The sequence below is a fragment of the Ambystoma mexicanum genome, chromosome 7q (assembly GCF_040938575.1).
Source record: "Ambystoma mexicanum isolate Mex_15411 chromosome 7q, UKY_AmexF1_1, whole genome shotgun sequence".
NCBI classification, from domain to species: domain Eukaryota; kingdom Metazoa; phylum Chordata; class Amphibia; order Caudata; family Ambystomatidae; genus Ambystoma; species Ambystoma mexicanum.
In genome coordinates, this window is record NC_090941.1 from 361,987,360 (window position 1) to 362,013,865 (window position 26,506).

General features: G+C 41.6%; 1 protein-coding gene across 2 annotated transcripts in view; it reads left to right on the forward strand.

The window, feature by feature from the left end:
• Window positions 1–26,506, forward strand: part of PCDH9 (protocadherin 9) — a 733,344-nt gene that overhangs the window by 258,080 nt on the left and 448,758 nt on the right. The window contains exon 3 of one of the 2 annotated variants that reach the window (XM_069640633.1): window positions 14,824–18,635. The exons of the other annotated variant lie outside the window; for it this stretch is intronic. Within the exon in view, the coding sequence (XP_069496734.1) occupies window positions 14,824–14,838 (15 nt within the window). The 3' untranslated portion in view covers window positions 14,839–18,635. Of the gene's footprint in view, window positions 1–14,823; window positions 18,636–26,506 lie in introns of those variants that run through there. 2 annotated transcript variants of the gene reach the window in all.

Below are 26,506 nucleotides of genomic sequence, written 5' to 3' on the forward strand. Positions count from 1 at the left end.
CTCTTTGTAGCGTTTGGCACTACCAAGAAATGGAAAGCAATATCCAAACAATGGATCCCCAGGTGGTTCAAGTCTGCTGTTTCTTTCTGCCACACAAAAGCAGGCATGCCGTTTGAGAAGCCACCCCACGCTCACTCAACAAGAGCCACGGCAGTGTCTGTGACCTTATGGATTGGAGTCCCACTTACAGACATTTGCCATGCAGCGATGTGGACGGTGCCTTACACTACTGCTGGAAGGACAGCATGCAGTGGACGTCCAGGCAGGGAGAGTTGTCCTTTAGCACCTGTTCCAATGAGGTAGGCATTTTACCTGCTTGAAACCACCAGTTATTATACTGCTATATATTCTATTCACAGCATGTGAAGCTATGAACGATCCAATGTTTCATAGTTTCACATGTGCTCTCCATCCACCCCTACAAGGTAAAAGCGTCATAGCTCAATATATAGCTAGCCAGTATGACTGACCAGAATATGAGGAAGCACTGTAGATGACAGGCTTACTACTCGATGGCCCATTGGATGGGGTCTGAAGCGCCCCTAAGGAGCGTGATAGCATTCCAAATATACTGAAGTCTTTTCTTTACAAAAGTCAAACAAAAGGGTAACTGAGGATTCCCAGTTTAACACCAGGGAATGTTCACAGCATGTGAATCTATGAAAGATGCCAATACAGGAGAACAGGAGTTACAGGTAAGCAATGTACTCCTTTCACAGCTTACAGCACTTCTCTATTAACTGTATACCTCCTCAACACATACGAGGTATGTTAGGTTCTTTTGTGTCGCTGTCTTCTGTCTATCCAACCAAAGTGAACCTGTGTTCTATTGTACAATATATGTACATTATATATTTAATAAAAAATAGCTACTATCATATGACATGCTTAAGCAGATGAGAATTGTAAAATTGTTATGAAGAATTTCAAAAATAGTTCCAATGTATACTATTCTGTGATCCATTAAAGCCAAAATATTTTGTTGGATCTTGATCATTAACCACTCCACAGATCATGTTTGTAGTGAAGTCATACACACTATGTGAGACACTGAATTGTGGAATAGTTTTGTTCAAGACATATTCTTACAGGAACAGAACATGATTTTGTATTACAGGCTTCAGTTGTGGGCTTGCATCTGGGAGTATTATTTTTGAGCGTCCTGCTGCATGGAACCTTAACTGCATACTGTTAGTGTTCATTGGGTGAAAATTGCATCCATTTATTCTTACTTCTATACTTTGTGTGTTTCCTGCATGCAACTTGAAGAGGCAAAAACAAGACTGCACCATTTTATTATTGCAAACGTGGTTGATTGGAAACAATGCCGGGCTTTGTGGTTATGGGTATTTTGTGTGATGGTATTGGTTGAACAGATGTTGCTGCTTTAATAGAGGATCTAATAAAGTCTTCAATGCATACAGTAATTTATTTCAACTTTGAATACTGAAGGTTGTTAGTTGTTAAACAACTCCTAATAAATATCCATCCTATGTTGGAAACTGTCTACAGAACCATGAATTAAGTTAGGTCAAACTAACCTGCACTTTTGCACTTTAAATGCAAACTGGAAAGAGCTAATTGTTTACTTCATTTTACCATAATACTTCTGGCCTCTTCATTGGTAACTCAGCAATGCAACAAGAAATACAACATGAACAATAATTGAAGAAATTGACTAAAGCATGCAGATTGAGATCACATAAACAGAGCAAGAACAATGATTTTAAAAAATGGAACAATATGCGAAATAAAAGTATAATGATTGAGGACGTTCTTGGGCAAAAAATAAGATACATGTACATAGGGATTTCTAAAATTATAGATATTAAAAGTCACACCAAATACATGGAATTCTATGGTGAATACATTGCAATTGATGTATATGTAGAGTGCATCAAGTCCTGGGGATCTTCACTCCGGTATAGGCAATTCTCTTAATCATTTATTTCCGTCTTAAGTGGAGGATTCCTTCCAACTAGAGTACTGTTAATTTACGTTTTGTTAATGATTCGTTTTTGCAAGGATTTTACTGCGTATGGAATGATCAATACATTTTACTTGAAATCTTCTTGCTTAGCTTTTATGAGACACTGGCAGAACCTCCCTGTCGCTACCCAAGTAAGGATACAGAAGGCTGCAGTAGTGGATCATTCCTGACACAGCCACAGGAAACTCTGGTGTCATAATGAAAAAGTTTTTAAAAACATTTTTTGTTATTACAAAAAGGTTTCCCTCTGTGCTTCGTGGTCATCATTTCAAGCTGATGATCAAAAACACAGTGGTGCTTGCAAAAAAGTCAAGTCATTTAAATTATATAATAAATAACTGAAGCAGTAGGCAGGCACCAAGGAATGCAAAGTTGAAATCTGGATGAAAAAATGCTAGCCACTACTCTTTTGTGCTGCTTCATCGTACCATAGTTGCCAGCCTGGACACTTGGCTTATGTAACAATGTAAGTAGGTGGATATTTTCTATTTGACACGATTTGGAAATCATCTCTGCCTCTTTGAGGACTCCTACGCATAATCTCTTGTTGAATTCAAATTGGGCACCCGAAGCTGATATGATTATACACAGATGTGTTGCTCATTGACTTCGTATGCAGCATTGAAGACCTAATGAGGAAACTAAATGGCAACAGAAGGAGATGAATAGTGCCTACTGGTTTCATGATGGTTATACATCCATTGTTTCATGATTGAATTTGTGAGTGGCCAAAAAGGGACCATTGGTTGTATTACACAGGGTTTGCAGTTGGTTAATTTCAACTGTTTATTTGTGTTGCCTAGCAACGGGCTTCCTTTTAAGGCAATTGACTCTCCGGCTGCGGAAGCCGGTCCCCACGACGAAGGACCATAGAGACGCGCCTGTCTATGCCCAGTGAGTCCAGTCATATGGAGAGGGCAGGAGCCCTGTCTACCCCATTGCGTGCAGCAAGAGTAGCATTTTTCAAATTGTGTCCAAACCCCTAGTTCACCAGGAGCCAGAGAAGGAGCCTTGGCACCACTCATCAAAGCGGCTGCAATCGAATGCTGAAGCTTGTACCTGATCCAACACCAGTGTTGAAGGCTTCATGTTGATTTCTTTGTCCTAACACGTGGAGCAGTGAAGTGCGATCCGCGCCACATGCATACCATGTCTTGCCAGCACTAACACTCTAAAATGGCCGGCGCTACAGCATCGAACACGTTGTTTATTTGTGTTGCCTAGCAACAGGCTTCCTTTTAAGCCAATAGACTCTGCTGGCCCCCACAACGAAGGTCCACAGAAAAAGGCCCCTGTCCGTGCCTGTCAGTGCCAGAAGTGCGGACCAATACACGCTCCTTGCACATCGACATATCTCACATCGGACTATAGTCTTTGTTTCACTGTTCCTCACACGCTCTAGCCTGCCTCTGCTTGGAGCATGATTCGAATACAGCAAGCTCACATTTTGGACGGTAAGACGTTACGAGTCACACTCTTTAGATTTATGTTCGTTACCACTACACGTTAAAATGGTAGTAACCTTGTAACAATGTAGTATTGCTTAATTCATCTAGTAATCATTCCTGATGTGTACTTCTTCTAGCTTTTAAGGAATTCTACTTCTAGCCAGGTCGCTTACTGTTCCTCTTCATTGCATAGCTAGCATCCTCATATGCGGGGAACCATTTATCATTGGCGCAGGTACTCCTACAGAGACTAGCACCCATGATTACCTAGGATTAAAATGAGTAACTGTTTTGCTCAGTTCGAGAGCCGTAGCTCCTAGCAGCCATTGTACTTGCCCATAGTTCTTTAAATTAGTATTGCCTGACTGTTGCGTACCAGTGAAGTACTCACAAAAGTATGTATAATTTGCCTGTTCTGCTTTAGAGCCTTTTGTTCCTAGCAGCCGTTGCACGCATCTAGAGATCAGTTAATAGAATTGCCTGGTTGATGCTCGCCACTGAAGCAGCGACAGACGCATGTGCAGTCTCTAATGTGTTACGGTACTGCCATTCACTATACACTTGCTTTACTCTTCTCCTATCTCAGTAAAACAATCAAATAATATACCTCAACCTAAGTCACTGTTAGGTAAGTCTTCAAGCGTCCGAAACGCCAAGCGTTAATCATGATTTGCCCAGTTCAGGACAAACCTATATCCTTTGGGTAAGCTTTAAGCATACCCAAATGGCTTCCTCCTACCAATTCACTACAACCTATTGATTTCTTACCCACAGTTTAAGAATGTAGCCTAACCCACACCTGAGACTACATCTAATGTGAATCCAATACTTACAGCAACTCAGTGGATAATCAAATTTGCCACCCAGCCTACTCCAAATATACCTTGTCTGCCTAGCAAGAGGAACCTCAGACTAAGATCTCAAGGTTCTATGACCCTTGAAACCCACAGCAACAAAATGTCTCATAACAAGAACTCCTTGGGAACTTGTAAGAATCTTACTAAACCTAGGACCTCAAAAGGCAAACATAGTAGAGATACTCCTCCCAACAAGCCGTTATGCCCAACTACATCCTCACACAAGCCCGTCTCTGCTCATCCCAATTCTGACATACTTAGGTTTGAGTTACCGCTCATCAGGTGTGCGCTTATTAACCCAAGATCGCTTACAGCCCATGCACTGGACATTGCTGACCTCATCCTGACCAACAATCTGGACATCTTAGTATGCAGCAGCCAGCCCGGTTCTCTCATTGGCCATTCCAGATGACTACATGATCCTCAGAGCAGACAGAGAAAATGTGAGAGGAGGCCGAGTAGCACTCATCGCTAAAAAACAGTTGGGTGTCAGAGAAATACCTATCCAACAACCTCAGGTGAACTCCTCACCGTGAAAATACCCCTTCCTGCTAATTCTACATTGACTTTGCATCTCTTGAATAGATCTACAGGTCCAGTATCATCCTTGGACGAAGAGATCACCCAGCTTCTCAATAACAATGTTAAACCCGGGTCAAAAATAATTTTACTGGGAGACCTTAACCTAGGACTTAATGACCTGAAAGATAACAATGCCTTAGCATTAGCCAATACGATAACAGAATTAGGGTTCTTTCAAATATGCCTTGCGCCTGGTCTGACCACCACGTGATACCTTCACTATCCAGGACCAGCCTACCCCACACCATGGTCACAGTATGTCCCCTCCAGCCCTAACCAGAAACAAACACAATATTACAGTAGAAAGGATACTTCCTCTACTTAACCCTATCATTAGCCCACACAACATTGGGCCTCATTATAAGTTTGCCGGTTCAGGAACTACGGTACCGGCATGCTTACCGGTACTGTAGTTCCCGGACCGGCAAACTACCAGTTGTGCTCACGGGTGCCTTTCTGCCCACCAGGTCGGACCTGGCGGGCAGAAAGGCACCCGCAAGCACAGCATGTCGGATGCACTGGCACCGGTATAAAAGGTCCCGGGGCCTCTGACCTCCCCATTCCCATTCGGCCCTATGTGGCCGAATGGGAATGGGGAGCTTCTTTTTTCTGGCATCCGTAAATGGGCAATTACAGGGTCCGGCAGGGCCATAATGACCTGGTAATTGCCATTTGCGGGCGCCGGAAAAAAATTGCAATTTTGGCGGTAGCCTTCCGGTTTTACCCGCAAGGCTATCGCCAAACTTGTAATGAGGCTCATTGACAACTAAAACCCTGCAGAGATGGTAGATGTACAACCAAACTCTCTCTCAGGCTATAGACAAAGTGGCCCCACTATAAATGTGCAAAGCTAAACAATCTGCTCATCTAAATACTTGGTATACCACAAGCCTAAAAAGTCTACGTAACTCCAAAAGAGCAGCGGAAGGGATTTGGAGAAAAAAAAGTCTTCTATCTACAAAGGGAAATTTGTCACAGCAACTAATATCTAATAACTAATAACTACAAACATGCTATCCACCAAATGAAAAGTGATACCCACAATGAGCGAATTAGAACCCCCTGTGACACCACAGGAACGTTGCATTAAAGACACCACCTGGTGTTTGAATATCCAAAAAGCGCTGCTGGACAAAATCTCTTTCCTTCGCACCAAAATTGATACCAAAAAACGTAGCCTGCCTTGAGATGCCTAACATTTTGAGCATACTAACGTCACTGTGAACCAGCCTATCCCATTTCAGTTTGCCCCAGTTTCAGTACCTGAAGTGATAACAATAATCGAAAGCCTCAAACCTTCAAGATGTCAGGGGGACATATGCCCAGCCACTCTCATCAAAGATGTGGTAGTGGAGATCGCACCCTTCATCACAACCTTAATAAATGCATCTTTTGAAACTAGTACAGTCCCCATCAATCTCAAGGATACATGGGTCCTCCCACTTCTAAAGAAACCCAAATACACCTACCAACTATCGGCCTATAACTATGGTACCCTTCCTTCTTAAAATTTTGGACAGGGCTGCGTGCCGCCAAATTCAAAATTATCTTGAATCAAACACCTCCTTGGCCTTCGCCAGTCAGGTTTCAGACCAGGTCATGGTACAGAAACATCTCTCAATGACCTTAAAACACAAATGGTTGAGCTAATAGACAAAGGTAACATAGCTCTCCTTCTCCTGCTAGACCTATCTGTGGCATTTGACCTGGTCACCCATAATGTCCTATGTAAACACTTGACTTCAGCTGCACACTTCGAGTGGATTGTGTCCTCCAACGAATTCCTCATCTTAGATGTATTCCATCCAGCTTTGCTGCTCTTCGGAAATTTTTTCGGCAGAGGGCATCGTGCGTCGATGTCGTCAAGTCGATGGTCCCTCGAAGGCCTCTGTCGAGGGTGACGTCATCGGGTGTATAAGTAGCACGTGCGGCGCCCGTTGTCCTCAGTTCCGTTTTTCCGCCGTTACGTTGCTTCGGACATTTGGCGCGCCTCGAGTTCTGTGAGACTATATATATAAACAAGAAGAAAATATGTCCTTATCATTGACACCGACCCCGACCCCGAGATCGGGTTTCAAGAAATGAAAGTCGTGCGGCTCAAAAAATGTCGATCATGGACCCGCACTGCAAGTGTTTGTGGTGCCTCGGAGAAGGCCACGACATGGAGGCCTGTTCGAAGTGTCAGGCGATGACGGGGAAGGCCTTGCGAGAAAGGAGAGGAAAGCTACAGGTAGGTCGGAAGGATCGAAAAGCCATTAGCGTCGAGTTGAGATCCCATGAGGAGAAATCTCCTCGACGCAAAAGGCATCGATCTAGATCCCGAAGCGATTCTCATTGCTCGTCATCTTCGTAAAAAAAAACGAAGAAACACCACCCCAGGTCTCCCTCCACCTCGTCGTCAGACGAGTCTCCGAAAAGGATGAAATGCCCCATTAAACATTCGTCTTCCGAAGAGTGGGAAGCATTCAGGGTCAAAATGATGGAGGTGTTTGAGAAGGCAAAGCCTCGGTCCGCGCCTTCTTCAGAAGCCGGCCGGGAGCGTCATCGCTCCGACACTCGTGCGCCCTCAAGCCCGGGTGATCGTAAAAGTAAGGATAGGGAACCTTCCAGGATGCCAAGGGATAAACGCTCGAGTCGACCGCTCAAAGTCACCGACGCCGTCCGAGAACTGTCACACCTCGAAGGGAAAATCGTCGAAGACTGCCTCTACGCCCTTGAAGCAGACCCTATCGACGACCTTTATTGACGTCGATGCCGAAACCCTCAGCGCCAAAGGCTCCAACCAAGCCAGGGCACCCAGAAAAAGAGAAGGAGAACGTTACAAAACATGTAATTTCTTCAGAGCCTGGTACTACACCTCTTCCTCCTCCTCACTCAGAGAAGGTTTTCAAGCCTCTCCCTAGGAAGGAGTTTTTCAAATCCTTGACCTCAATTTTTGCAAAACAGGAGAAATCTGAGGAGGAAAATGTACCTTTTGGATTGGAAGAAGACACCCCAAATGTCCCAGAATGCTTGACCTCAGAGGAAAGCAGAATGAGAGATTTGGTGGAGTCTTTACATAATGCAAGTGGCATTGACACTTCTCCTGAGAATGACTTTGGTAGACCAGATCCAGGAGAGCATGCCAGTCCATCTTACTGTCAGTTAATGACCAAGGTGGTAGATTACTTGGGATGGGCTAGACCACCAGCCCAATTCGTACAAGACAATTTAACAGACATATTGGACCATGGTCCCACTGAAGACCCAGTATTACCTTTTCATGTAGCCTTACAAAACAGGTTGGCCAAGAATTGGGACACTCCGGATTCTATTCCTCCGGTAAATAAGTCCCTCGCATCAAAATACCCCCTGGCCATTAGCGACCCCGGCTATCTGTCAAAACATCCAACTCCCGAGGGTCTGGTCATACAGGCAGCCACAGCTTCCAACAAACTTGCATACCCGTCTATCCCTCTGGACAGGGACGATAAGCGTGTGGATGGTTGGGCACAGAAGGTATTTTAAGCTGGGAGCATGGCTTTAAAATCTGCCAACTCCACATGTGCCTTGGCAAAATTTTCATACACTCTGTGGGAGTGCATCGCAATGGCGGCGGAGCAGATACCAGAAGGGGAAGAAGGGTAAGGGCTCCTAGCCATCGTTAGAGATGGAAAGGAAGCCATGCAGGAATCCCTTCAATCTGGATTGGACACTGCGGATAGTGTAAGCAGTTCCATGGGCACTAGGACGGTAATGCGCAGGTTTGCATGGTTACGGAAGTCAGGTTTTACACCGGACGTACAGAACCGCCTTCTGAACATGCCTTTAGACGGGTCACACCTTTTTGGCAACAAGGCTGACGAGAGCCTTGAGAGGTTGCAGACCTCAAAAGCAGCGGCCAAATCTTTAGGAGCTGCTATTAGGCAACCTCAGCCTTTTCGTGCGCAAGGGCAATCATGGAGGGGACGATCCTATCGTTATTACACCTCATATGGGAAGACGAGAGGAATGGCCAGTTAAAGGGGCCATAGAAAGGCCACTTGTGGTGGACGAGGAAAACGTGCTAAGCCAGCTCCATGTGCAGAATCTTTGCCATCAGCGATTGCAACATCAGCCACAAAACCACTTTGAGGACTTGCACCACAAAACACCGGTAGGAGGCAGGCTGTCGCAGCATCTGCAAGAATGGCGAGCCATTACTTCAGATGTTTGGGCTCTAGAAATAATAGCCCAAGGCTATTGCCTTCCTTTTCTAAAGCAACCTCAAAGCAATCCACCTGGGAGACACCCGTTGAAGTCTTCAAATCCGCTCCTACAGCAGGAAATTCTAACCCTGCTGGAGAAAGGTGCTATAGAACCAGTACCTGCAGCGGAGAGGAACAAGGGATGGTACTCCCCGTATGTTTTGATCCCCAAAAAGGACGGAGGACTGAGACCCATCTTGGACTTAAGAAACTTGAAAAAGTTCCTCAGGAAAGACAAATTCAAGATGGTTACCCTTTCTAAGATTCTTCAGGCCCTTCAACTCCAGGACTGGTTGGTGTCATTGGACCTCCAGGATGCTTATTTCCATGTGCCGATTCATCTCAAACACAGAAAATACCTGAGGTTCGTAGTTGGCGACTCACACTATCAGATTCGAGTCCTGCCATTCGGTTTGACCTCTGCCTCGAGGGTCTTCACCAAGTTAATGGTAGTGGTGGCAGCGTACCTCAGGAGAGGGGAGATTCGTGTCTACCCCTACCTGGATGATTGGCTGATCAGAGCGCGCCCTGCCGAGCAGGCACTGGATCATCTGAAAGTCACTTGCCACTTCCTCCACAAACTGGGCTTCTTCCTCAATTTCAAGAAGTCTCAAATGACACCTTCCCAACAGCTTCAGTACATAGGAGCTGTACTAGACACATCCTTGGGAAAGCGCTCGCCTCCCAAGATGAGGGCTCAAGACATTCTTCAGATGGTTTCCAAATTCCAAAATGCCCAAAATCTCCAGGCTTATGACTTTTTAAGGTTGCTCGGCCTCATGGCATCCTGCATCTTTCTGGTGCCAAGGGCACGCTTGAGGATGAGATCCCTTCAATGGGCCCTAAAGACTCAGTGGTCCCAGTTCTCGGATCAAATGACGGATCTTCTTCAGATTCCGAACAAGGTCAAACAAGACCTTCTATGGTGGACCTGTACAGAGAACAGAGTTTTTGGCAACCATGGCCGGAGATCACAGTAGTGACGGACGCCTCACTCCTGGGGTGGTGAGTTCATGCCAACGATTTGACAATCAACGGTCGTTGGTCTCCATCGGAGTCCAGACTACATATCAATCTTTTAGAGCAGAGGGCAATCAGACTAGCGCTGAAGGCATTCCTGCCATCTGTCAGGGGAAAGAATGTCCTGATAATGACGGACAACACAGTGGCCATGCACTACCTAAACAAAAGAGGAGGTGTGGGCTCACTACCCCTGTGCAGAGAGGTAATGCAGCTCTGGTATTGGGCAATTCAGGAGGGAATCTCTTTAACGGCAATTCATCTAGCCGGGGAAGAGAATATGACGGCAGATGCTCTGAGCAGGCAGAGCACGGTGTCCCACAATTGGGAACTGGCTCACGAAGTCATTCAAGAGATCTTCGCCCTTTGGGGAACCCCTCAGGTAGACCTATTCGCAACCAGTACCAACCGAAAATGCGAAAGGTATTGCTCAAGGGAATTTCCCCCGAGAGGAGCCCTGGGGGACGCGTTCGTGGTGGATTGGAATTTCCCACTATTTACACATTCCCTCTGATTCCCGTCATTCCTCAGGTCATCAGGAGGCTAAGATGCTTCGGGAACCGCATGATCCTTATTGCCCCGGATTGGGCCAGGAGAATGTGGTATCCGGACCTTCTAGATATGTCCATCTGTCCTCCAGTACGTCTTCCTCAGAGAGAGAACCTTCTCTCTCAAATGGAAGGTCAGGTTCTCCACCCAGAGGTCAGAATACTCAACCTTCATGCTTGGTATCTGAAAGGTTGAGATACAGGGATTGGAACGTTCCAGATGATGTTATGGAGGTGTTTCTTTCGGCAAGAAGGCCAGCAACAAAGTCTCTAGACCGTTGCCGTTGGAAAAGGTTTTGCAACTGGTGCAGAGAAAAGAATGTCGATCCTTTTCTATGTTCTATTCTGGAAGTACTATATTTCCTTCTGACCCTAGCTCATAAAGGTCTGAATATCGGAACAATAAAAGGTTACCTTGCAGCGCTTTCTATTTTCAAGCGCTCATCGGAAGAATGCTCCCAATTCAAAATTCCTTTGATAACACAATTCTTAAAAGGTCTCACTAATGTGTTTCTTCCTCACCCATTTCAAGTAACAATTTGGGATCTAAATGTAGTCCTAAAATTCTTAAAATGTGCCCCTTTTGAGCCTATGCACACGTGTCCATTAAGATTACTAACATAGAAAACAGCCTTTTTAGTTGCTCTAACATCGGCAAGAAGAGTGAGCGAATTGCAGGCACTGTCTTCTGGGCCACCCTATACTGTGTTCCATAAGGACAGAGTTGTATTGAAGGTTAAACCATCATTTTTACCAAAAGTAATATCTGATTTTCATTTAAGTCAGAAAATTGTTTTACCCTCATTCTATCCTTCACCTCATCCTTCTAAGATGGAAGAAAGATTACACAGACTGGGTCAATCGGTAACAAAACAGACAATTTCACGCTGGATCGTACTTTGCATTTCAGAATGCTACAGACTAGCACAAAAAGACTCACCAGAAGGGTTGAGGGCTCATTCCACCAGAGGCATCGCCTCTTCCACGGCCCTTCAAAGAGGTGTCCCAATAAGGTCAATTTGCAAAGCAGCAACATTGTCTTCACTTCACACCTTCTCAAAATTCTATAGCCTGGATGCTTCCCAGTCTAGGGAGCTGACTTTTGGGAAAGCAGTGCTTTATTCCGCCATCTAAAGGCATTGAAAAAAAATATATATCTGACCCCTCCTCCAGAGAAAGTAACAAAATACTGCTTTGGGAGTCTATCTAAGATGAGGAATACGTTGGAGGACACAATCCACTCGAAGAACAAGTTACTTACCAACTGGTAACGTTCTTTCGATTGGATGTTCCTCCAATGTATTCCTCATCGCCCTCCCAACCTACCCCTCTGTAGATTTTTCCAGGTTGTTACCATCTCAAATCTTGCAAGGCTGATACCTGTCTGCCGGCACAATCTACACAGTACAAGATCACAGGCAAAAAAAGGGGGAAAAACAGAACTGAGGCCAACGGGCGCTGCGCATGATACTTACACACCCGATGACGTCACCCTCGATGGAGGCCTTCGAGGGACAATCGACTCGACGACATTGACGCACGGTGCCCTCTGCCGAAAAAATTTCCGAAGAGCAGCAAAGCTGGATGGAATACATCTAAGATGAGGAATACGTTGGAGGAACATCCAATCGGAAGAACGTTACCAGTTGGTAAGTAACTTGTTCTTCTCTGCCAAAGCCACATCCAGTTCTATGTGGAGTTGCCCAAGGTTTGTGCATCTCAACCACTTTGTACAACATCTTTACAAAGCCACTATTTGACTACCTTTGTTTGGGTGCCACCTACACTAACTATGCAGATGACACCCAAATACTCATCCCCTTCTCAGGTTCCTATGAAACCGACTCCAAACCTTTGAACAAAATCTACCAAGTCATTCAGGCATGGATTGCCATTCATGGCTTCTGTCTGAATGACGACAAAACAGAGCTGCTATTGATTGGCTCACAAAACCGTTTAAACAAACTACCTGAACAATTCAAATCTTTTATCATTGATAATAATACCATTAAAGTAGCAAACAAAGTAAAAACGCTAGGGATCTATGTTGACTCGACACTCTCCCTAAGCAAACAACTCAATGCTACAGCATCATCAGTGGCATATGCAGAGAAACTTATTACGGCTTGCAGGCCATTCATGTCCCCCGATTGCTGTATTATCCTGGCTAGAACACATATATTATCAAAACTGGACTACTGCTATGCCTTGTATATCGGCACTAGTCTGCACAACCAAAACTACAAGTGTTACAGAATAATGCATTAAGAGTGACACTCAACATTCCAAAAGCCAACCACATTACTTCCACCAGACAAAAGGTCCATTGACTTCCAGTGACGAACAGAATCACCTACAAAACGTTATCACCCACAAGTGCCTAGCAGACAAAGCCCCTACATACCTTAATTGTAAGTTTACCAATAACCAATCAGTCAGACCTACCAGAACCTCTCAGGTCAATCAACTTAATGATCCCTAGAGACAAAATTGAAATAAAAAGCGGGGGGCAAGAGTTTTCCGGTCCTAGCCTCTAAACTTTGGAATGCCCTGCCTTCAGACCTCAGAATGGAGCCAGCCTACTGGGCTTTTCGAAAAAATTCAAAATATGGCTAGTCTCACAAGAATAATAATGACTCAAGTAACAGACTATTGACATATGGAGGGAATCCAATGCACCTTTGGCACTGTAACTGCTAGATGTTTTGTACTATTCACTGTTTCTCCTTCAATGTAATTGTACTGCTGTATTTTTGCCCGTCAATGTAATTGGTATACAGAATTTTTGCCGTGCAATGTAATTGTACTACTGTCGTTTTGATCCCACTTTTGTATGTATTTGTTAACTTGAGCCCAGATGCCTTTGGGCGAGGAGCGCTATATAAATAAAACAAACAAACAAGTCACACCCATATCTAGTGCTACTATGTGTAAATAGTTACACTGACATAATGCAGACAACATTAATGAATGTGTGTGCAGTTGCATATACACTCAGATGATTTGTAATAATGTCATTTTGTTAGCAATCCATGAACGAAGAGAGTTTGCATTGTGAAGACAATTAAAACCCTGTTTCAAAAATGTTTATTCTAAGAGACTTTGATGTCATCCACATCTAAATCCCATTTAGGCAGCTGACATTGATTAACATGGTTGACAGAATTGATCCCAGGAGAACACCAAACATGTAAAGGGACTCTGACTCATAGCCACTACATACAACGCCAGCCTAAAACCACCCAGGCTGTTTAGAATAAAATGTTGTATTAAGACATCTACGTTAATTAGAATATTCAGTTGAAGCCTTACAGGGAGGAAAGAGTGTGATTGAAGCTCTGTATTACAAAGAAAGATAATAGAAGGTAAATAAAGGGATGTTTGGGTCACATTACGTAAATAAGTAGTCAATTCTTTGAACGTGGGCATATTCGAACAAGGATAGAATCTTGACACTAGATACAACATTGGCATACATGCTTGCCCATAACTGATTAAGCATAGCATTGTAGTATTCATACTTAAAATTTGGAAGTTGAGCATTGTTCCTATATCTTTTCTTTGTTTCCAACCTGGCACGAAATAGGTATTACTTCAGTAATCTATTCACCCTAATTGACAAGAGATAATGTTACCTTTGTTACTTGTTATAGAGAACATATAAGCTTCCAAAGGATTTACTTCCAGTCAGAGGAAATATGGGGTATCTGATAAAAAAAAAAACATGAGACCCTTTTACAACCATGTGTCATGCCTGAAAACGATTTTACATGTGCCTATGCATGATTTGCAGTTTCTGTGGTTGGCTCTTGCAGGGAGGGAGCATGGGATTCCCTGCTGGAAGAATCTAAAGATATTGTTCCCTATCTTAGAGTGACCTTTCCATGCTCTGTTTTTAATATACACTTAAGGAACATATAGTTCTTTTGTGGCAGATTTGAGACTTAGTCCAGTCAAAGCCCATCTTTTTCTCTTTGTTTATGATACTGGACTGGAAGTGTTCTTGTTGGGCAACAGTGTGTTCAGCTCATTATTTATGAGGATTTACTGCAGATTTTGTGACGTTGGCCTAATTCATACTTCCAGTTGATGCCTCTAAGATGACCATGCGTAGGCTAGTGCTGTTTGTCTGATTCTTGTTTCTATTTTCAGAAAAGCTTTGTCTGAAACAAGGAGGACAGTTGATGTACATTTGGAGATATTAAAGGTTCGCTTCAAGAAGCGCCTTTCCAGCACACCAAATTTCAAGTGTCTCTCAGCATCTGCAAAAGAATCAACAGAGAGAGACCACCGTGCACAGGTTTGGAGTATTTGGAGTATTTGCACTACCTACAATGTTCTACACTGCAAGCACCTGCTTAGCTGATCCACAGTCTGGGAATCATATTTGGAGACCACCTGCAACTCTCCCTCCATCCAAAACAGCAAACATTGTACTTTGATCACACAGTTGCTACGTTGAACCTTTGTAGTGCCTTGCCCCACCTGGAGCTTTCAATCCAATATTTCTTCCTGCTATGGATTTCAACTGTGGTCTGCCTTCTCTTTTTCTTTTTTTACTGAGATCTATACATTCTCTAAAGTTTGAAGGCACATTTTTCCAGCAAGACCAACGCCCACTTGTGTCTGACTAGTTGCACACTGGATCTGGTCTCTCTCTTGATCCTGATCTCACTAAAGGACCAATAAGATCACTTGCAAGATTTTTAACATTTTCTATACCCCAAAGACCTTAATGGACTGCTGTAGAAATGTGTGTAAGGAGGCCCAATTGGCTAAACATATATAACAGTCTGATTTGTATTCCAATTGCTACTGTTCTTATATCACCCATTTCCCTAACTTTACATTCTTTATCTATTAGCTTGTTTCCATTGCACAGTTTGCTTCTCACATAGTTTATCATTATGGTCACCCAAATCCTTGGAGACAAATAGCAGAAGAAGAGCATGGGTAGCTCGAACATCTTAATTTACCTCACTGGTTGTAAACTCATGTACCTTGCAGTATCACAGGTGTTTTGTGAGTGAACAGTGCATTACGAGTTTTACTTGCCTCCCATGTCCACTTTAAGAGCTCTATAAGGGCTCCATAGCACAAATGATCCTTGTAGTGGTGCGACATAGTTGACATTCTTCTTTTGTTCATCCTCAATATTTTTTGTTTCTGAGAAGTGTATAGAGCAGTCAGTCGATTTGCTTGGCCTTTAATTGAGCTTTGTGGATACAATGTACTTCAGGCACCAGCCTGGCTGATGGGACACAATACGTACAGTGTGGGTCTCATAAGAGCCTTTCATGCCCATTTTATGTGAATGTACTAATTGGAGGGTGGTTTGGCTGTGACAGGATTCCAGGTATTAAGATGTGTCGAAGCCCATCTGATGTGATATGGTCCCCGATGACACATTTCTTTCATTGCTTTGTCCTTGGTCATGCATTCAGACTAGTTGAGAAACATATGTGTTACACGTGCCCACACTCTATCTTGGTACACCTATCGTTCCTTCTGTTCTTTACCACCTAGAAGCAGAAGCCTGGGTTATTCATCTTTGGGAACTTATAAAGACATTTGGCTACGTGATTGTTTCTACTCTGAAGGCAGTTATGAAACCAATCCCAGGACTATTTCAAGGGATTATGCTCGGTGGTTCCACATGAAATCTTTGATTGTACATAAAATGTGGATCACACAAACCATTTTGTTAACTCATCCTAAATATTAAGCTAGAATGTGTGCACTCGCTGACTCGCAAGATCTGTCTTCTCTGTAGCAAAGATTTCCTTTGCACGTTGGAACAAACACTATTATTATCTGTGTGCAAAAATATGGCATTTCATGGTAGGCTCCATTATTCCACTGCAGGAACCCTTTGTTATCTTGGCCATTAAGCACACAGTTAAAGCCTCATATTTACAGTGGGACAAGTCAAGGCCAGACATTACAATAAACCTGAAAGACGGGAATGCAAAAGCCTGATGAGTTGCCATTGTGGTTTTTGTATCACCAAAACGAATTATTTTTTAAACCATTTAAATTCTAAATGTATTTGAAAATGAGAAGGCTGTACAGATGATGGCACTGCTATGTTTCTGCCAACATAAGGTGTAATAAAGCAATGTAAATGCTGTGTGAGCTTTCAAACTGCAGGCACACAATTAACCCACTGCAGTGGATTTGAAAGCATAGCTTAACTTCTTTTCAAATGAAAAATATAATGTTAGATTTCATAATGTACCAGGGTCCGAAACACCTGAAGATATTTTTCACCTTTCATGACATAGTTAGGTAAACAGTGACATATTGTACATTTGAAAAGGATTATATAGGATTCTGGCGCTACAACCTATGAAAGAATATTAGAAAAAAATCTCTGAGATGCTGTCAATGAAAGACAAAAGTATTAGCAATCAACATATGACAATTCGTTCCATAAACATGCCCAATCCAGCTAAAGAAGGGCTAGCAGATTGTAAAATATTTGTCTTCCTGTTTCTGAACAATGAACCACTTACATTCCAGTGTGACCTCAGCCAAGACACACCACAGCTTATTCAACTGAACACCAACATCACTGCATGAGCACCCTGACACTACTACCTTGCTCGGTCCGTATTACTCCATTCAGTAATAGCTCTTGTATTCACTTGCCTGTGCTATCTGAAAACTGAGCCTGAACCTCCATATCAGCCTCTACCCCTCCATTGGAAGTTAACATGCCCTCAGCCATTTGGCTTCCTGGTAGAATTGTCGGTACCCTTATGGACAGGCCTGCAGAATTTAGTCTAGAGGGATTCCACTTACATGCAGAATCCTCTGCCCATTGGATCAGATTTGAACAATCCCAACACCTCCTGGAGCACTATGAAATGGCCTGTTTCCCTTCAATTATGTGGATTTTCCCACTGTACATCCTTTGTTGCTTCATTTTCGGGGAGTTATGCTAGTTGCGATTTGAAGAAACTCCTTGAAAGATTTAATTGACCCTTCCAGATAGTCTGTTAAAAAACAGTGAATTATCTGCTTGTGCTAATGGGTTGCCATATTTATCCATTGTCAGGGTGTGTTCTTTAGTATCTTGGTGCCCACCAACTGCTGTAGCAATTCAGTGCAAGAGTTGCTCAAAACATCCTTAGTCGAAACACAGTATATGTCTTGAGTGACAACCTATTACATTTAATATAGCTAACTACACATTTCAGTGTAATGTTTACCAAGGTTATCCATCCCTCTTCAGTTTCGTAGCAATGACACAAACACGTGCTGCTTATTGAAAAAAATCAATCAATTAATCAATCTTTGTTTTTTGATAAAAACCTTTACAATATTTGCTGTACAGTCTACATCACACACACCTACAAACTGCAGATCATACACAAGTTAAACAATGCAAATACTCAACCCCTCTTTAAACAATAATCATAAAATTGTGAAAAACAAGGAATTGATGGACTACTGCATTTCATGCTACCAATTATTTCTTGTAGTTGTATAATTCTATTATCTGGTTGTATCTCCACATAATTGTCACTTCTCAACATGGACTATTAACATTATTATATTTTAGTAATACAAATGTGATATTTCAGCTGTCAGGAATTACACGTCAGGGCCCTGTGCACTTGGCTTTCAAGAAAAGGCCAGTCATACACACAGCATGTAGTGCTGACGATCACGCGTTTTCTGGGATGGGATCAGGGAGCATGCAGTTTTGCCTTTGAACCATTTTCCAATCCAAAGGGGAGTTAGGAGAGCCTTAGACTCATCAATTGGCCCTTCGTTTGCCATATAGGATAGTTAGCACTGATATTTTCTTACGTAAAGAGGCTCACAGCTTACTATTAGTATCATAAATGTATTAGCCTTCGTTTAAGCCACTGAAGTGTCAAAACGAAAATTCCATAAAGTACAGCCAACTCTCATGTGCATTACATATTTAACAATATAATAAAAGGCCAAATGTATGTTTGTCCTGTATGTTTGTCTGATGCAGTAGCTTTGACCTGTTGTCAGCGCTAGATGGAGCTGTTGTCTTGGGATATATGGTGGTCCTACTGTGTTAATGAAAATCTGCACTTCGGTCTGTACACTGGCTCATACACTAGTTGATAATATTAACAGTGAGAAACATTCTGTCAGAGTTGCTTGACAGTGCATTTATTTTTAATTAGTACCCGGCATGGGTGGGGCTTATGCCTCCCAGCCAATTAGGAGACTCGAAACGAGCCCTTTGCCACATGGTAAAGCCCCCTTTCCAAGCCTCTTGAGAGTGGGAGGCCGCCATCTTTCCCTGCCAGGTGCTCACGTAAGTGCTCCGCTGCTCCCCCTGTCCCCAATGCCCCACCCTAGCCCCCTTTTACATATGTTTCCCCCTCCTTGTGCTGTGCAAATGGACGCATGTAAAGGGAGAAGGGACTATGTGTCCTTTCTACCCGTTCCATGCCGGTCATCTTTTTTCCCCTCCCTTTTCAGTTGAGAAATACTGAAGATGTTTCACAACTTACCAAAAGACACTATTAGCACCCCGGTCAAATGGGCTGGGGTTCTAATAGCAATAAACCTCTCGCTTGGGGGGCATTACCGTATCAGATAATGCCCCGGGGCTTCTTTAAGCCCATTGCTTTACATGGTAATGTCCCCCCATCTTGGGGTGTATTTCTTACATCTAAAATCCTCCTTCTTGCATAAGGATAGTAGCAACCTGCTATCCATTTTGGGTATGCACTGCTCCAACATGTTCCCTTCCTGTTTGAGCTGCAAAGACATATTAGTTAACCGAAATTTATAAACTAGCCAGTCTCCCTACTGAATGGGCACTGATATCTTGTTCAGCTCTTGCAGACGTATCACTTTCAAGTAGGTTGTAGAGCATGCTAAATAAAAGGGCAGCTGAACTCTCATTTTTGTAAAATTTCTAAAAAAGGTTGAAATGCGTGATTACAGACAAATAGCCTGATTTACAAAGCGTTTGGCAATCGGATTGCGCCATTGAAAACGGTTTTGTTAATCGGGATCTCAGTTTCTCACTAGGGGTGGGAGAATTTATTTTGTGGGAAAAGCAAATGGAATGTGTTTAGTTCATATTTTTTTATAAAACCAAGCTGATTTGCTAATGCAATTCAGCAATTTCTGCCATGTTTCTCACCCAAAGTATTGGTCTACTGAAAAATAATCGTAATGATCACTAAGCTGACTACATTAAATAATTCTCCAGGCACCACATTCAGTTCATATTTCGAATACGATTTTCAATTTGCAAGAGGGAAAAATACATTTTTGTTCAAAGCTACAATAGATTTCAAAAAACATTGTATTACTTTATATTTCATTTGGAAGGAGTTATTTTCAAATATTTAAATTCTATTTACAATGTATTAATCATTGTTGTCAGTGTTTTATTTTGTATTTCTGCTATCATGGCCACCACCAAAAATGCAAGGAGGCCACACTGTATATAAGAAACTATTTTAATACCAGATACATTTTCTTTCATTTATTGTACAACACAAAAGCATACATGTGCACCCATTGCAAGATCTGGCAAACAGGCCCAAGCATTGTTAATAAGACAGGAAAGACTTTAAAAATGGACTGTTTTTTTTTTTAAATGTGGTTTAAAATGAGCTAGGGACAAAAGCTGAGGATATGGTCCTACTGATGTTCAAAATGTTTTGGGGAACAACAGAGTGTATGTGTGCCACAAACTAATGAGGTGCATATTGGGTATTCAGCAAGATGTACTCATGTTGATACATGTACCTTAGTGCCATCATGAACTATACTAAAACAAATGTAACTTAATTTTTGACTACACATTTATTTTCTGTTGCTGGGATTGGTACAGTACAGCACTTTACTTCAATTGAGAAATAGAAATCACTAAAACAAATTAAGTACAGGGGGCTGAATATACCTCAGTAAACAGAATATATTCCTTGCTATATCCTAACTCTAGTCATTTTAAATGTGCCATTAGAAATATATTGTTCTGTTTCCTGCAGCCCTGTTAACTCTTTCAGGGATAAGCCTAGTGTGTGTGGCCAAGGTACAAAACAAAGACTTAAGCATATCTTAGAGAAACTTGGTTCACATAAGCTTATGAATATTTGAGTTTTCCTGTTGTGGAATCATGGTTATAATACACACAGTTCCTTGTTTTCTCTTCCACCTCAGTGTGTCTGGTGCTTTGTCACAATTGGAAAAGCAATGTCACTCACAGGCTGTCCCCTCCCTAGAGCAATTATAGGCAGTTACACCCTATCAGTGTTTTTAACTGCACACTTCCTTGGAGTGCGCTTCCGGTATTTCTTTTCTGAACTTTTAAATCATACAAAAATACATCTTTGGATGGTTATGCACATCTTTCTTTATTATTTCCTTTCAAACATAAACTTTCTTCTTCAAATAACCATATCCTTTTTGTCTCTCAACACGTGTTTCTCCACATTTACCGCACGTGGTTCATCAGGAGAGTTTCAATTTTTTCGAATTTGGTAATATTCTCGACTTTTAAATGCCTTTTTTAAAGTTATTTCTTTCATTTATAGCAAAACATTTATCCTTTCTTATCTTCCAGATTAAAAATATATGGGATTTCTTATTTATCCCGGTACGATTGCCTTCAATCCTTCAACCAGCACGGACTGAGAAGGATTGAAGGCAATCGTACCGGGATAAATAAGAAATCCCATATATTTTTCATCTGGAAGATAAGAAAGGATAAATGTTTTGCTATAAATGAAAGAAATAACTTCAAAAAAAGGGATTTAAAAGTTGACAATATTACCGAATTCGAAAAAATTGAAACTCTCCTGATGAACCACGTGCGGTAAACGTGGAGAAACACGTGTTGAGAGACAAAAAGGATATGGTTATTTGAAGAAGAAAGTTTGTTTGAAAGGAAATAATAAACAAAGATGTGCATAACCATCCAAAGATGTATTTTTGTATGATTTAAAAGTTCAGAAAAGAAATACCGGAAGCACACTCCAAGGAAGTGTGCAGTTAAAAATAATTGTTTGTTTAATATTGCAGCAGCCGCAATAAACACTTCAACAGGTGCAGCATCCAGGTAACAAATAAATTATTCATTACTGCACAATAAGAAATTCGCCAATTATAGGAAACCAAAGCCGCAAAGGACTGCAAAATTTATACAAAAAACACCCTATCAGTGTGTTAATTTCACTTTATTCAAACATTAGGTTTGACAGGTCCATAGACGTTTGTTAGAGTGTTGTTGCATGTAGTCCTGGGAATTTATTCTAGGGGCCTCAACAGGAAATATGTAGCACTAACCTGGATTAAATAATAGCTATGCTCTTGCTACACGTATGGAACCTGGGATTTCCTGGGGGAAATCCCACAGAAATACCAACATATTGGAAAAATACATTGTCATTTTCTGGAGATAGCTTCACAAATTTACAACATTCTACTTTGCGGTTTAACTAATAAAGGGAAACATTTGTAATGGTGTTACCAACTGTCCCTTTTCAGTCATCAAGTTGAACTACATTTATACAATGCAAATACCACACTTCCATAGTTGTTGTTTCTCATTTGGGTGCAGGCAAAACTCTATCAAGTCATTGATATAGAAGCACATACTTGTGATTGATTCTAGAAGCCCCCATACTCAGATGACTTGAGCAATCTGATGACAAAGTAGAAATGAAGAGACTGCCTACAGATATTTATTATTTTGAAATGTATTTTGAATTTTTCCATCCTCAATTGATATTAGTATAATGTTAATCCTCTAGCCCTAATTCCGTATTGGACAGTTATCCATATTTTATTATGGTTGGGATTTGGATAGCTTTATTTTGACAATATGCAGTATTGATTAATAAATTATTGTTATTTTTGTCAGTTGTTTGTGTGGACATTACTTTTTTTATCTCTTGGGCTGTGTTGAATTGTATTATGATGTATTGCGCATTCCACATCTTCTCCTGATGGGTGTTGTATAGGGTCCAGCCAAGTGACTAGGTTCTTGCAATTAACTGTTTGTTGAACATTAGTCCAAGACAGTAAATTTCAAGCAAGTCCTTTCTGCCCTACCTGAAATCTTCAACCAGGAAAGAAGCAAATATTACGTTTCTTTAGTAACACAATGATTTGGTTAGCACTTTCATCTGGAATGCAGCACAGTAGTATAATTGCAAGATATTATATCGACGCAGTAGAAAAATGTCAAAATAATGTTACACAAGACATGTACATTTGCAGAATAGGGATATTGTTCCTGCAGAATCCCTACTTTCCCACCATTATTTCCATTTTATGTGATGGCACCAACCATTGAGGTAGCTGCGTACTTGTAGACCTGTGTTATGTCCAGTTTAAGCTGATGCAATTTTTGGTGGTGGATGCCACCAATATAAAATGTTGTCCTTTACTGTTGTGGAGACTGCCAGTGGTAATTGAGCGGATTGTGCTTGACCTCCAGTTGTATTTGTTTTATTTACCACTAACCATACTGTTACCACGCTTTCTACAGTAATGCCACAGGAGTCTGTGTTAGTGATACTAACTAACAATAAAACCAACAGCTTCCAAAGTGCCTTGCTTACAAGTAGCCCATTCAAATGCTGAAACACAGATCATCACAATATGGTAATTCAAATATCAAAATTAATATTTTTGTTGCTCAGCTAAGTGTTCATGGTGATATTTCTGGTTAATAATATTTGGACACAATGAAAATCTATCCTGTGTAGTTATTGTACATCAAGGTATTTGATTTCACTTCTGCTTGCAAGGGGTTACTAATACCTGAAACAAAGAATGATGACAGACGATTCTAAGTATTGTCAGCCCTACTTGTATGTTATCGTATATTGAAGGATGGATACATAAAACTAGATCATGTTCAATGGAATACCTAATAGGTTGTTGCCATGGAAACATTGGCAAAATTACAAAATTACATTTCAAAAAGGTTCTCGCTTGTGAAGGCATTAAGTAATGAAATAAGTACCTGGTTAAAATTGCAGTCACATTAGCCATGCGTTATCTTCACAGTGATATTCACTCATTTGCACCTCAATTGTATAGATCAAATCTTTTAGAAGAGGCTGATGAATTGCCAGGACAAAACCAATGTTTCACAAGCTTAGGAGTGATGCAACCCGTGGATTCTGCTATTCACAGCTCGTGTGTAACACGTTTCTCTGTAAGCATGTCATTTTTGTCTGCAACATAATTTACTGCCATTAAGTGATATTAGCATTTCGTAAATGTTAGGCATATATCTCACAGGGTATTGTGCCAACTTACATATTCTACATTGGCACTCTCACTTCTTGCAATGCTGCCAGCTACCTAAATAATTCTCTGGAACTTAAATCTGCTTGGAATTCTTTGACTGTGTGGGAATGCGGATCTCAGAACACACATGCAAATAGCGGAGCACAACAATGTATTCCTCAAACCCACAGCTGTGTCCAACAACGCTCCATGAGACATTTTATTTCAAACCTTGCCATCTACATACTTACTAGAAACATATTTTGACATAATGTATTGAGGATTTAGTGAATTAAACGTTTCACTTATCTTGTGAAAGAGAGAACATATTGTGCTGTCTCCTTTAATCATACCTTTCTGTCCTTAAATGTGGCTCAATTGCTTTATGAATATAATAGAAAGGCACATATTGTTTTTTAAAAGTAGCCTGTTGAAATATTAACATGCGTTTTCGTTCTTCACATCACGTTTTACCTTGGATCAATGCACGATGTATGGGAACACTTTTAACAGACTGTAAATAAGACATGTTCTCCTTTCATTCTTAAAAGGGCAGAAGATTATTTTCATCTTCAATGTACATGTACATGAATGTACTAACTAGCCTCACAAACGATGTGCATGTTACACATGTATACAAAGCAATAATGCCTTCTCCAGCATTGGATCTTTCATGGATTCACATGCTTTGAATATTCCCCGTCGTCAGACCGGGGATTCCCAGCCTGACGACGGGGAATATTCAAAGCATGTGAATCCATGAAAGATACCAATGCTGGAGAAATGGAGTTACAGGTAAGAAACTATTCCCTTCTCCAGCATTGGATCTTTCATGGATTCACATGCTTTGAATATTCCCCGTCGTCAGGCTGGGAATCCCCGGTCTGACGACGGGGAATATTCAAAGCATGTGAATCCATGAAAGATACCAATGCTGGAGAAATGGAGTTACAGGTAAGAAACTATTCCCTTATTCTGTAAGAATTTAGATGATTTCAAAAGGTGTGGCAGCTATTCAGAAGGAGAACATCTTTTAAATAGCACCATCCCCAGTTTGTTCAGGTAGACATCAAGAGGAACGGTTGAAAAAATAGCACATCCGTTTTTAGAGCAAGCCTTTTGAAAAGAAATAATCAACTGGTTTAGGATTCTCTGAAATGGAACCATGAGAATAAAGTGGCACTCGCATGTTCAGTGTAAGTGCATATCGGGGCAGAAAAACAATGTTCTATGGTTTCATGTGTTAATATCCCCGTAAAAATATCACCATGCAAGAATGGCACCATATTTTTGCGGCAATGTTAACCTATGAAACCTTCGGGGGACACCCCAAGAGCCCCACATTATTTTAAAGGGACCTGGGGACACTCCTGCAAGTCCTGCTCCCATTTACCCCAAAATGTATACCCACTAATAATATCGCCTATGACCATTCCCGATGAACATATATATGGCAATATTATTGGTGGGGATAACATTACCTGATTCTGGTTCTATTTGAAGTAGTTTGACTTCAGAATCTGCATCAGATAAGCTATGACTATTCATCTACAATAAGCATCATTTTAGCACCGTTTCCATCCCCCTTGAAATTCTCCATCTCGTTTTGGGCTTTGATATCACATTCTTCCGTGCAAAGACCACGGACATGGCAGATGCATGCTTTAAAGAATTCTTCTTTGTCAACCACTTCCATCGACTTATTCTGCAACCATCAGTAAAAGTTAATTGCAGGGAGGTGTGCTGATCTAAAGACATCCTTCTGTCTGTAACATCCGTTTTGTTTCTCAGTAATGTCTGGTTACTTTGCTTTAACTGGTATGTGCTCAATGAATAAAGACAACCTCCACCTTAGATAGGTCCTTGCTCATGTAAAATTGGGTAAATGGGTATGTCTTTTCTGTAATGGTATGCACCAGTAAGCAATGTGTGTTTAAACATGGCATGGATTGTGTCAAAGGTTTCATGTACCAGTCAGACTTTGGCAAGAAGGTACCTATGCATACACATTTAGAATTGCTTCACTCTCACCCGCCCCGGCTGCATCCTCTAGCCCCTGGTGTAACAGCAGTAGTCTGCGTATAAAGTACAACACACTGCATATGTTTTATCAAATATTCTTCACATTTTGTGCAAAACCCCAATAGTTGCAAGACTTCGATTTAGTTCCATTAACTTTCTTTCAAACCTTTTTTTAACATGCCAAGAGACCGCAACAAGTCCCGTAATTCAGACCATCGTCCATCTGCCAGAGATAAATGACATTTCTTTGCATGCTGTTTTTTTTACTGCCACTGGGGTAATCACCCATAATTTCTCAGAAAGGTGACAGGTGTGATCAAATGTAAACCTTTCCCAAGGGTCACGTCAATTCTTGGAAGCCACTCTGGGTAGTAGTACTCTTGAGTTTTGGGAGGAAGGTACGGATAGTTCTGTTGATGCACTCGCAAACGGGTTGCATCGAGTAGCACAAATGCAGCATTAAAGGTTTGCTTTGGGAGGAAGAGGTACCTGAAATATCTTCATTACATTTATGCAAATTACACCAACTCTAAATGTGGTACAACATGATGGTGACAGC